The sequence below is a fragment of the Oryzias latipes genome, chromosome 5, assembly GCF_053564925.1.
Source record: "Oryzias latipes strain Hd-rR chromosome 5, Olatipes_Hd-rR_3.1".
NCBI lineage: Eukaryota > Metazoa > Chordata > Actinopteri > Beloniformes > Adrianichthyidae > Oryzias > Oryzias latipes.
The window spans coordinates 32,328,744-32,342,015 of NC_136241.1; the positions used below are offsets into that span (position 1 = coordinate 32,328,744).

Genomic DNA, 13,272 nt, shown 5'->3' on the forward strand with positions numbered 1-13,272 from the left:
TGCACACGACTCCATTGAAAACAGACTAAATGTGAGCTATTGAGCAGCTTCCTATGTTGTTTTTGTCTGTGGTTTAATCCAGGAAGATAGTTGATCATTATAGTCCTGTGATGGTCTGAACTATACCTGATAGAGTATGTGACCAAAAAATAAAGACTTTTCCAATTTCAAAACAAGTTTATTAAATTTTATTTAAACATGGCTAAATAAAGTTGATCTAGATCAGTTTATTAATTTAACTTTTAATTATGATTACGCAGTTTTTCGCCAAAACAAAAAGAACCTGCGTCGTCTTCTTTGAGTTGTGGGCGGGAATGGTTGAACGGGAGTAACTCTCTGCTGGTATTTCATGAAATCTTTGTTTCCATTCTCTCCTGCTAGCTTACATCCCCTCACAACCTCAACCTAACATTACCGGTGCAACAAAAATGGCGAGCAATGTTGGAGCTATCCAGGTGTATAATTTTGATCCAGATTGTTGAATTTCGCATGAATTTCATTGGAGTGGGTCTTTAAACAACAACTTTTTCAACACTTCTTTGTTTCAAATAAAAGGCTTTTTGTTTACCAGTTTAATCTTTTTCAAGTCTGAATGCCAATATTAACAGCGGGGGAAAAAAAAGGAAAGTGGGCGTGTAAAAATGCAGTGTTAACAGCAAAGTGGTCGAGAAGGTGGGTGCACCAAATTTTCGTGCTAGTGCACCAAGGAAAAAAAATTAGGGGCACAACCAGTGCAAAAAGTTAGTCTAGAGCTCTGGCTGATAAAACCATTAATTTTAGACACAGAGGGATAAACAAAATGCGGCAACTAAAAGCTGTCTCCAAAAAAAAAAAACACGAACATTTTTCTAACTAAAAATCTGCATATTAACTCCTATCTAAGCAGTTAAGGTAATTATGAAGGCATGTGCAAAAGTCCACAAAGGTTTACCTTTAAATTCACAAATCACTAGTGCTTCAGCAGCTGCTATAAGTGATTCATGTATGCATATGACAAAAAAAAAACATTCATTATGCTATCAGGAAAAACTCAATAAAAAGAATCAATCATAATAAGATCTGTAAAAGTAAATGATAATGAAAAACACAAAACAGAAATAATCAAACTTTGACCTAGTAGCATATATAGAAAAAGAAGGACCAATTAAAATAAACATCAATAAAAAAAAAAAAACTTTGTTTTCTTTAAACACTCCAATATGGCTTATGCTATTAACTCATCCAATTGTACAAAGAAAATCTGTTCACTTACAACGTAAACAAGCTTTGGAAATCTAAAGCGCCACATAAGCCGACTTTCATCTCGTGCCAAGGCTGAGGTATTTCTAAGAGTCACTTGACAAAAGTCTTCCACCAATTCAAAAACAGTTGTTACACTTAAGAAGAGACAATAAACGGCTGCAAGCATCTGTAACAGAAAACTCTAATAGTGATATTTGACCAAAAAATGGCCTAAACATCATACAATTAGTTTAATTTAAACAAAAGTTGAATTGAAATGAAATAAAACACAAATATAACAGCATACCTCCCACTACAAACATACATTTGTAAACAAGAAGACAAGACGTTAAAGTATTTTTGGGTATTTTATTTTATGTATCCTGCACACACGAAACCATTTGATACTTGCATTTAAAGCCTTGCTTTTAAACGTTTCTGATATTTTACCAGGTTTGAAGTGGTTTCAACTTCTCTTTGCTCTACATCTTTCCAGCTGTCAGTCAGTACACTGGAGAGATTTAAAAGCTAAGATGTAGAAATTATTATTAAAAACTCTTAATTTAAGGTTTTTGGTTAACAATGCTATTTTAAAGTTCAATAAATGTTGATGGGGACGACTGGCATTCGTTGTCGATATTTCGGAAACAAACATTTAGATTTATGTTCCCAGAATAAGTGTTAGTTTTAGATTTTATGAGAATTTATTGTATTCACATTTTGTTCACACTTTGTTCTAAAATGAGTCATTTCCACTTATTACACATTTTTTTTTAATCACCAATCAAAGGAACTAAAATTAGGTTCATAAATAAATAATTAAAATAAAAAAAAACACTAACAAAATGATTGGAACTAGCAGAAAAATACTAATTGGCTTTATAACACTCAATTTTCAGTAATAATTTCTATAGAATTTCTTACAGTTCGATTTTTAGCTGATTTTTCCCTCTTCTAAATTGTTTTGTCATCTTATTATTATAAATTTTCTTAAGTAAAAACTACAAATATCTTTCATACTTTCTTGTTAGGATTACTGTTCTTTTCCTATTTTTAGGCGACCTGTTTTTGCAGCTTAGTTCAGCCTCAAAGGATGGAAAAGTAAAAGCGTCCGAATTTATTCCTTTCACAATAAAAGCCCAAATAGGGTTATTTAAACGTGGAAACGACATTTTAAAATTAAATACAGAAAACTGACAAATTTGACCCTTTCTTGTATCTAGAACCAATGGAGTAGTGTTGTAAAGTTGTAAAACTATAGACTGTTAATCAAAAAACAGAGCGGCTGATTGCATCAGGGTAAACAGTATCATCAATACACGCCGATGTGCATTCTGACACGTATATGACTTCAGAAGGAAACAAACATGGCTTACCTGGGGTTTTAGCATGCCTTTGCGCAATAGGTGAGACTCGAAACCGTTTCTTGGGTTTAATCCAGTGCTGTTAATCCTGTTCAATACAAAAGCAAAATGGCATGTCGCAAGTCACTGAGTGGGCCCGTACCCAAGGACCTGACCTGCAGTTGCTCTGTTTATGTAACACTGAACTATTTTTCAAGAGCAACATTATTATATACACCCCGCGTGCGTAGTATTTCAACTGCTCTTGGGTAAGTGCGTAGTCAAACATCGTCATGGCAAGTCGGCGCAAATCAAATCTAGTTTTTTTAGGGTAAATCCGAACATGTAGAGCCACTGCAGCAGCATTCCTTCAGACAGTGCATGCGAGTTAGTTTCATACCTCTGCTTAACTTTTCCCCATCGGTGTGTGGAGCACCTTTTTAATCCTCTTTGGTTGGCGCTGCCTTCATCATCATGCTCTGCCTGGCAAAGTGGGTCCGCTTTGCCGACCGGGGAAGAATATGCTCAAGAAGAGACGCCTACGTAACTTTAAACTTCAAAAAAAAAAAAATAATACGTGAAGAGACTTGGCGAGAAACGTCAAACTACGTACGCCCTTGCGCGCTCGCACACACACACACGTACACACACACACACAGCTTCGGGTTGTAGTAGCTAGCGTTAGCGTGGCTAGCCTGGCTGCTTAACCCTAAACGCGACACCGAGTTCAGCCCAGCTTTATGGAGCGGTCCGGCGCGGGGAACTGCGAAAATCCAACGGAAAACGCAGCTCGTGACTATGCACAGAGGAAGGCGCGCGCTAGCACGCAGCGAAACCAAGCCCAGTTGAGGTAATCCAACGAAAATTACGCTAAACCTGCGTCTTCAGGTCTCAAATAAATGGCCATTACTTTTTTGTTATGCCCCGCCCCCTCACTTGCATTTCTACGGAAAAGAGGGATTTCCCCCTCAGCCCACGTGACAGCCAATCACAGCCGTCGTTGGCACTTTTTCGCCACCCTGATTGGGTAATTTCACACCCAGCTCCCATACGATTGGTCGACATTCGTGCTCGTCAAACTAAAGTCCGCCCGCTCAAACAGGGGTGTGTCGTGACGTAAGAGGTAACGAAGAGGTAAACAACTTTGACCGCGTGAGGTTTAAAGCAACAACGTTTGTATCGGTGGCTGAATGGAGACACGGTGCGAGTTTCTCCACACATTTTTTCACAGGGCAATTTTTTACGTTTTCAATTCAATAGAGCCAGAATTGAATCCCATCTGCCTGTTTGGCATGACTGCCTTTGTTTGCATAAGCATGCGCATTACACATTTAAATTGCTGATTCGCAAATATCATTTCACATTTTGGATTTTGAATAAAATTCAAAAGATTTCCTGTTTGTTATAATGTTTTCCGTTTTGTGCCTTTTGTCTCCGTGTTTCTGTGCCACTCTACAAATGTGCGCAGCGAGGCGTGAGGGTTTAGGGGTGTGTCCCCTCTGCAGTATGGTGGTAGGCTAGAAGGCAGTGCCGCCGCATGACGATGTTGCTATACGTTCACAATGCGAGATAAATAACTCCGCATATGTAGGACAAAGATTTATCTGCTTCAATACACAATGACGACGTTTCTTTTTTATTTCCATCAACAGATGACTTGTTTTTAAGAGTTAGGGTATAGGATCTCTGATGGAAAATGCTGGTGTGTGTTGTTTTTTTCTGAGTGCGTGCGCGCGCATTAAGGCGAACGGAAGGGGCCTAAGTGAAGGTCAGATGTGTGTCTGTAGAGTAAACACCATAGAGACCCCTGATAAGAGGGGGAGTGGGAGTACAGCGAGTTCCTTACATGAAAGTAAAAAAAAGATTTAGTTTTGCATATAGTTATTTTACTTAAAGAACTATTTGTTTATTACACATGGGTACACAAACGTGTACCTTTGTGAAGAAACATGTCCATGCATTATGAAAGAGATTTATGTAAGAAAGCATATTGATGTTTGAATAAGTTTGTAGTTATGTAAATCTACAAATGGAAAACTCCCTGCTCTGTTTCTTTCTGATGCATTTACTTGCAGACTTACAGCTGAATATTTGAGATTGCTCGCTATTGTTGTACCACCAGTAATGTTACTTTGAGGTCTGCAGACGAGCCGGAGAGAGTGCAAACAAAGATATGATGGGAAATGAGGGCAGGCTTACTGTGCGCCAACCGTCCGGCTGACAGCTCAGAGGTGAATTTCTGATGAACTACGGCAGAAACTCTGTTCTAGAAAACAACAGAGGTCTTTGATATGGGCTAAAAATGGTCTAAAATTATTAAAGAACGATGGGAACACTTTGAAAATATGTTTGGAGTGGGATTTTAACACATTTCTAATTATTGCACATTTTCCTAATGCAGATCTGCCCATGATTCGTTTAAAAACAGCGAGAAATAGAAATGTGTACACATGCTTTAACACCTCAAAACAAATCAGTGATTAAAAAATACAAACCCCCTCCGCTGTCTGCACCTTAAAAAAAAAAAAAGAAAAGAGTCCAGAAGCTATTTTATCCATTCAGAGTACTGCACCAATCCATGCATCTCTATATTTCACAGTGCAAGAGGGAAAGCATAATGGGTGCCACTGTTCTGTTCTCCGAATCATTTGCCAGCACAGATTTGCTTTCAAAACAACATTTTTTACAACAGACATTCCCAAACTATTCTTGTCCATTCCACATCAAACAGTTATATATTTTGTAGCCACAGTTTGGCCAAGAGTACAGACCAGTCAACAATTAGGCTCACACCATAAACCCTGAGGACATGTGCAAAGTTCACTGTCAGCTACGGAAAAGTCTCTACGAACCTCACATTCTATCTGCACCTCAGATGCTGCGTCTTCAGGATCTGCCAGCATCTTAAATATGTGTTACAGGCATATTAACTGTTGATTCAAGAGCTCTAACTGGTAGTAAAGTGTGTGGGTATTAGGTTCATGCTCATGGGGAGCTGATCCTTGTCCTGTGGCTTGGCTGCTGTCCAAGTCTGGCACCAGCTCTGGATCTAGCTGTTTTGCTAATGGGGATTTATTTGGCTCCGCAACCCCATGTCAGACATGCATCCTGGCTCCGCCATTTTGTGTCCTCAAATGCTCCAGTTCTTCACATGAAGCTGGCCTGCTGTTTGGAAACCAGGGGAGGGGAGGGGGACTCATAAATCAGAAAATCTTGACCTACTAAAAGTAGGGGAGTCAGTTTTTGTGGCAATGTTGCAGAGACAGGAATAACTGCGTGGTAAGAGAGATGATGTTAGAGCACAACGACATCAAGACTCAACGTTAGATTACATTATAAAATGACAATGCAAATTGTCTGAAAGCGGTAATCTTATCTGTTACACTTAATTGTTGGACTGCACAAAAATAAATTGCAACAATTTCACTGTAAACTATTTGCAAAGATTTCAGACCTTTTCTTTTTAATAGTTTTACCAGTTTAATAGTTTTTTTAAACTTCTCCGTGCTCTATTTCTTTCTAGGCTTTTCTCAAAAGTTTTGTCTTGTCAGGAGCTAAGATCCAGTAATGAGGAAATTAATATTCAAATAAGTCAAAATCCTTTTTGCTCCAAAGTCTCGACGATAGAAAAAACTTGATTTAGGACCAAAAACAAACTCTACCTGAAATGTCACTTTTTGTAAAGGTTTTAAAGTTCTATACATGTTGACAAGTTAGACTGCCATTCATTGTCATTATCTTGGAAACAAAAATGTATATTTATCTTCTAAGAAAAAGTGCTTTAGTTTTAGATTGTATGGGGATTTATTAGGATGGGTCAACTTTGGACTAAGATTGTAATCTTATTTTTATTCACATTTGGTTCTAAAATGAGTCACATCCACTTATTACAGTAGTTTTGTAATCAAAAGGAACTACAATGAGATAAATAAATACTACTGGGGAAAAACGTATTATGCCGTATAACATTAAATTTAAAGTTATACTATGCAACAATTAGCTTTTTAGATTGTGTCAAACATCTTTCTATATTTTAATATCTTATTATATCTTTTTAACAACTAAAATGATGTGCTTCATGGACAAATCATTTTACTACTTATTAGTGATTTTCTTAATGTTCTTTACCTCTTTTTAGGCTACCTCTTTTTGCCGTGTTCATTTTGCTATAAAAGGTTTTGTATCAACAAATACAAACAAAGGCATACTGAAATCTTATTAAATCTCACAGTAAGGTAATGTGCAGTAATAAGGACAGCCTGAGCCCACAGTTGTGTCACACATCACTGCCTCCATCCCAAACAAACAGGAGTACACTTTTATACACAAAAACAATGTCTCTGCATGCATTACTCACCTAACCCATCCTGACTTTTGGCCTAGCTTTATTTCTTTATTTCTTACAACAAAATGTTTCAGTTTTGTCTGAGATACTTGAGTATTTTTGTAAATTCACGAGTGCATTAAAAAAAGGTTATGTGCTCGAGGCTTGAAAGGGAGAATCAGGCATATTCTGCATCAAGTCCAAGAACCTGAAAGTGTCCTGATGTAGATTTGTGAGCATGTACAGATCTGCAGCTAGAAGCTCTAATGAACACTCAACCTTTCCCTGCCTTCATTCTTGCAATATTCCAGTGCAATATAACTTGAATCCTTGTTGTGCTCATGAAACTTATAGGATATCCTGCCTGTGGGAAGGACACCCTGTTCCATTTACCTCTGTCATCGTGAGATGCCTCAGGCAGCTGGTCAAGACCCACACAGCCTCACTTCCCCCAGACCGTGCAGCCTGTCTGCACTTTGCATTAAAGCAAGATCATGTGAGAAAGCCATCTCCAAACACAGCAAGCTCTGTTTCATTTGGACCAAAGGGACACGCTGTATGGCAGGGATAGTTGATTTGTTCTGTTTACTCTCAAGGAGTATGTGAGCCTCACCACAGAATCTGCAACTGCATCCTGGATTTGCTGACATCCCTGCTGGTGAAGACGGTCACTTTCTCTACTGTAGTTGTCAGCACTCAACGCTTCTGCTGGTCACTTGCGACTGTTACAGTAAAGTGCCAACTTCAACAGTTTCTATTATTCCCTAACAAAGATTCTAAAGAAAATCACTCCATCCTTTTTCCTAAATTTCGCAATAATATAAGAGAAATACGATTTTTTTCTCCAAAATTAATACGAAAACGTAGTTTATTATTGTGCTGCAACTCCGATGAAGGAGATGACAGCAAGCTTCAGGTAATGACCACATCTTGGCGGAAACACTGATCAATATCCCTCAAGTGGAAGGAGTCAGCAGTTTGAAGTTCCTTTGGATCAATATCACTGGGTGATGTAGACATGAGGATCAGAATGGCTCTAAACGGCTGCAGAATCCTTGACGTTTGCTGGATTGAACGCGGCTGCGTCACTGTGTCACGTCCAGAGGATGACTTGCTGTGTATACCTACACAACAGATGATGTAAACAGGACCACACAGGTAACAAACAACAAAGCCACTATGACATGTGCACAAAGTGATATGTAAGGGGTAAGAAAACAAAGAATTGTGCAGGAGCAGAGTTATCATAACCGCATAGTTGGAAGTCTGAATGTTCAGGAAAGCATTACTAAAATATAATTTCCAGAAGGAAAGGAAGTTCCGGACAGCAGCATCCTTCCTGTCATCAGACTGTAATTTCACTTTTCTGCAGTTGAGCTTTCCCTGATTCTATCAAGTGCTGCTTACCACTTCAAAAATAAGTACACCCCTACAGTGGTTTCTTTTAAAAAGGTGACAGTGTGGCGCTGCTACAAGGTCAGGAGGTTTACTCCAAATTTTTTCTTGTTTTCAAAGAAACTCCCCTTTTTTTTCAACACAAGCAATTTCCCTAAAGGGCTTGTTTAGGTTAATACGTGCTCCGATTCTTTAGCATTACTGGAATTCTTTAGGTCTAAACTTAGAAGACCAAAGGTTGTTTTGCTCAAATTCCTCTGAGTATAGCCAAAAGACTTAAAAAGTATTTCTGGACATACCCTTCTCACACTTTGTAAAACATATATGAGGATAATCGAATAATAGATATTTAATTTTTTAAGTTAATGTCAGTTGTCTAATGTTTCCATATGGGAGGTGTGCAATATTTGATTATTTTGTATGTTTTTACAGAGAAAGGGGTATTAAAATTCACACCACAGCTTCACTGTTTTCCTGCAGAGGCTTACAGTTGCTGCATGCGATGCGGTGATCTTACTCTGGAATGGTTTGGCATAAAAGAAAAACCTCTAGTTCCCTCTTCTGGGTGAATAAGGGGAAGACATGACCCCTTCTAACTGTACTTTTCCTTGTTTGCCCCAATACTCAATAATTAAAAAACACATGCTACTGATTCTTATACATGATTTTCAATATTATTGTTTTACAAACTATTAAGCTAAAATACCCTTTCGCCCATGATCCACACTCTCTCTCTCTATATTTTTTACTGCATGAAATATAAGTATGGAAATTCAGGAAATATAGGAATAAAAAATCCCTACCTTTTCGTAGAAAACAGCAAGTGTGACTCTCCCAACAAATCAATCCATTTTAGTATAAAATTACAACATTATCAGTTTCCAAACACTCTAATTTTGTTGTAAATGTCCTTATCTAAAATGTAAAGGGGGAAAGACTATTACCATAAACCAGCTCGTTAAAAGTCATTTAAAGCTTGAGCAAATGGTATTTAGAGGAGAAGTAAGTACTGTTGTGGCACTTCTGATTAAATGTTGCTGAGATCACAAGTCATTTTGAGTGGTTAAAAGTACACTTTTATTTTGAAGTTGGCGCTTTTATTTTGTAGAATGTAGTGAGGAACACAAATCTAATAGCTAGCTAAGCGGTGTTAAACCGAAAACTGTGACCTGTCAGATTGTGTAACTCCAGATGGCGCTGTCACGACTCTCTAACATTTGTTTTGCTCAACCGTTAGCCAGAATAAGAGCGTTTACCGTAAGTAGCCTAGAATCTAATAGAATGATCTTTTTCAATACGTTGGGTGCAACGTGTTCACGGAGCTGAACCCAAGGAGGAGGGGTGGAGGAAGCAGCAGCAGCAACAACGACTGAAAGCGATTGGCTTCACTTTGTGCAAACACATGGAAGATTACAAGAAACGTTTTTTCCATAAATTTGATGGTAGTCCATTGCATTCAGTCTGAAACGCAGTCGCTCCAGTGCTGCTTCCTCCCCGTCCTCCTCCTGAAACGCTCAAATTGAAAAAAGATCATCATTCTACTAGATTCTAGGCTACTTACGGTAAACGCTCTTATTCAGGCTGTTATTCGACTGTTGAGCAGGACACATTTTAGAAAGTCGTGACAGCGCCATCTGCAGTCACACAATCTGACATCGCAGTAACACTGGCATCGCTTCCTTCTGCTCGTCACTTTTGAGTTCTTTTGTCATTATTTTAGCCTATTTAAAACCAGGTACATCGTGCAAGCGTAAGCGGTCGTGTAAACATTTGCAAGGCTTTCTTATTGTCACAATAACACACAACAATTGTGTGTTAGGTTTTTAAATTGAATAGCACCCTTAGTAAATACCGTAGTGTCTTCTCCTGCAGCTTGAGAGACCTTTAGAATAATGACCCAGTTCTGCGCTATAGACAGGCGTCTATAGTAAGATGCATTCCTTGTAGGCATGAAAGAACCTGTCAACATATGTTTTTTGTAGAACAGTAGTGTGTCTCTGCAGTATTATAGTCCCGCCTGACAGCCTGGCAAGAACATGTGGTTCCATGGTGTAATGGTTAGCACTCTGGACTTTGAATCCAGCGATCCGAGTTCAAATCTCGGTGGAACCTCATTCCTTTTCTTACGATAGAAAATTATTCAGAACTTTATAAAATTAATTAACATGTGATTTTGTCAATGTGGTCTCTTTACTAGCATTCATATTGTCCATAAATATCAACAAAACTAATATAATATAATGAAAAATCATTTTTATTGGGCGAATATGTTGTTTTGTCAAACACACCATACAGCTTTCTTTTAAACATCTCAAAGACCATAAATATATTACTCCTTTTACATAAAATGTGTATGAAAAAGAATGTACGTTCTACAATCGTAAAAAATACTGTCTCAGTTTATATCAAGCTCACACAGAAAATAACATTTTACCAAACAGAAATGAGTCCTTTCAAATAAAAACAGTATTAGTAGCAACACAATAATACATCTTTGGCTTGTTGAAGGCACCCTCACCCCCAAAATCCAAACAGTTCAAACCTCCAATCTGATATTTCCTTTAATAACATTATTGTAAATCAAGACATTTCCTCATTTGTTTTTTGTTTTAATTTACAATGGGTCATACAAACGTGTTGTTGTGTTTTTTTTTGTTTTTGTTTTTTGAGATGTTACAAAAAGTGGCACTGGCACAAATTTTCATGTACATTTACTCAGTTTTCATTGTACAATACATTTTTAAATGTTTAGTGTTTGCTTTAAAAATATGAAGGGTTTCATTAAACCTAAACAAATTCAGAAAATTTGTTTAAAAATTACAGAAAATTGTTCAAAGTAGAAATTTTAAAAGATTTACTATTTTATTATACCAATATAGGACTGTTTAAATTTAAATTAGTCCTTATTCATCCTAATAATACAGTGTGACATAATTTTTAAGGTTTATTTTCGTTTGATGTTAAACTATAAGATTTAATAAGATAAGTAACATTAATTTTTTGGTTACTAATTTAAAATTAAACATTTGTCAAATTTTAAAGCAACAATTTTTAAAGCATTCTTTTATAAACACAATTTTGATGCTAACATGTTCTACTGGTTCAAATGCAGCCACATACTCTGTTCATTTTTGCCCCACTTATATTGTCTTTCTCATGTCCAACATGGTACCAAATATAATTTTTCCCTCCTTAAAACATGAGCCACATTCTATACCACAATGTTTTAACTGTTAGCTTAACCTTTGTTTGCTCTTTAAACATATATTGATTCACGTCAATAACATTTTTCAAATAACAAATAAGGTGAGACTTGGCCCTGTGCAGTCAAACTTTATAACTTGTTTGCACTCTAAGCTGATTTGTCAAAACTATATTATTATATAAAAGTGATTGAAGAGCACACAAGTGCCATTAAGGCAAAACAATTGCATGAGAAAGTTGTAAAACTTCATCGTGATCCCCAGAGTCCACGGTTGAATCATGTCATTCCTCATCTTTGTAGCTGGGGTCCCAGCATGACTTTGTTGATAAAGTTAACGATGGCCACAGCTGGCTGTTCGGGGTCCATCTCAGCGAATAGATGGCACACGTTCTCTGTGGTCGTTCCTGCTCGTCTCGCCACAAAGCCAAACATCCTGGACCAGGGGGGAGACACCAAAGGTCAAACAGTTGGAGCGAAAACCAAATGTTTCAATGAGAACCTCCAGAAGGATGCAATAGATCTGATTATGATTAGGTGCCATGCATGGGAGCATTTAGTAGAACACATCATGACACAAGCACTTACTTGCTCGTTGTGCTATCAGAATTAGTCCACCTGAAGCGCAGGTACACAGAAACAAAAGGTAGGAATGCATGAATTACATCACTTTAGACCCTCTTAGCAGCACTCTATGCACCTCTCAGAGAAAAGGAAGCAGACAAGAAAACTCTCAAAAGAACTTATATTGTAGAAAATATAAGTCTGCATGGCTTGATTGGCAAAGCTGCAGCAAAAACGCATTTATATTTGTACATTTTTAAGACAATGAGCTGTTAGTACATGCAGTTTTTAATAGCACCATGTGGACCCACCTCCGGTCATGAGGGTCGAGACTGCTGAACGTAACACTGTTGATGGGGTAGTGCCGCCTAAAGAATAGCCTGTGTAGAAACAAATCATACTTTCATACAATCATGCAAAACAAATCAAGTTTTTTCTGACACTGATCTTAAAGACCCACTCCAATGAAAATTGCACTTTTGGTGTTTTTAACATGTTCTTGTGGCATTTTTTCTGATGATGGAGGACAAAGATAAAGCATATTAAGTTTAAGATTGCATTTCTGAGCAGAAAATCGGATGTAGAAAATATGCTGGGAAGGGGGCGGGGTTGTTCTGCGTTAACAGTCCCGCCCGCGGCTTAAAGGCCAATTATCTAATGAACTGTGGTTAGGGGTGTGTATCGGCAAGAGTCTGACGATACGATACGCATCCTGATAGACGTATCGCGATATTGTACTGGAACACATTTTCCCTCTTTTTTTTTGAGTATCACTTGGAAAAAACTGCTATATTAATACCCCTCTCATTGGAATAAAAAGATAACATTCATTTTATTTAATTATTACAATATTAAGCCCTGCAACTGTATTTCATATACAAGTTACTTTTACTCAAGCTATTGCTGTGAGGTTCCTCAGAACTTTGGCCTGCTTAGCCGACAGCATTTTGGCTGATGCTCTGTGCATGACCCGCCGTGCAGCTGCAGTGCTTTACTTCCTCTTATCTGAACCCGCTACAAAACTCAGCAATCCGCATTTTTATAAGATCCTAACTGCAAATAGCACGGAGTTTCGGTTTGGTATCCATTCCAAGTAAAACCTAAGTAGTGCATGTCTCATAATAACAAAACAAGCTGCTTCTTGCTGAGATCTTGTAGTTGTTGTGTGTGGTGTAGAGCTGCTCAAAGAGGCTCAGTGTGTGGTGCTGCCAACTAGCGGTCGG

At 37.8% G+C, this 13,272-nt stretch overlaps 2 protein-coding genes and 1 non-coding gene across 14 annotated transcripts in view; 1 reads left to right on the forward strand and 2 right to left on the reverse strand.

Moving 5' to 3' along the window:
- Positions 1-3,515, reverse strand: part of vdr (vitamin D (1,25- dihydroxyvitamin D3) receptor) — a 28,086-nt gene extending 24,571 nt beyond the window's left edge. For 3 of the 4 annotated variants that reach the window (XR_908823.4, XR_013655854.1, XM_011475296.4), the window contains exons 1-2: positions 2,965-3,515; positions 2,598-2,673 (exon numbers count right to left, since the gene is read on the reverse strand). The gene's annotated coding sequence lies outside the window, so the exon portion shown is untranslated. The remainder of the gene's footprint in view (positions 1-2,597; positions 2,674-2,964) is intronic. The other variant, XM_078946699.1, reaches the window with a different exon arrangement.
- Positions 3,516-10,323: 6,808 nt separating this feature from the next.
- trnaq-uug (transfer RNA glutamine (anticodon UUG)) lies at positions 10,324-10,395 on the forward strand. The gene has a single exon. It is a non-coding gene; the product is annotated as a tRNA-Gln (tRNA).
- A 124-nt stretch (positions 10,396-10,519) lies between these two features.
- LOC101172728 (tensin-2) overlaps positions 10,520-13,272 on the reverse strand; it is a 31,585-nt gene continuing 28,832 nt past the window's right edge. For 6 of the 9 annotated variants that reach the window (XM_078947733.1, XM_020703559.3, XM_020703560.3 and 3 more), the window contains 3 exons: positions 12,361-12,429; positions 12,074-12,103; positions 10,520-11,921 (listed from right to left, as the gene is read on the reverse strand). In XM_078947733.1, coding sequence (XP_078803859.1) covers positions 11,777-11,921; positions 12,074-12,103; positions 12,361-12,429 — 244 coding nt within the window. In that variant the 3' untranslated portion in view covers positions 10,520-11,776. The remainder of the gene's footprint in view (positions 11,922-12,073; positions 12,104-12,360; positions 12,430-13,272) is intronic. The other 3 variants (XM_078947734.1, XM_020703561.3, XM_078947735.1) reach the window with 1 other exon arrangement.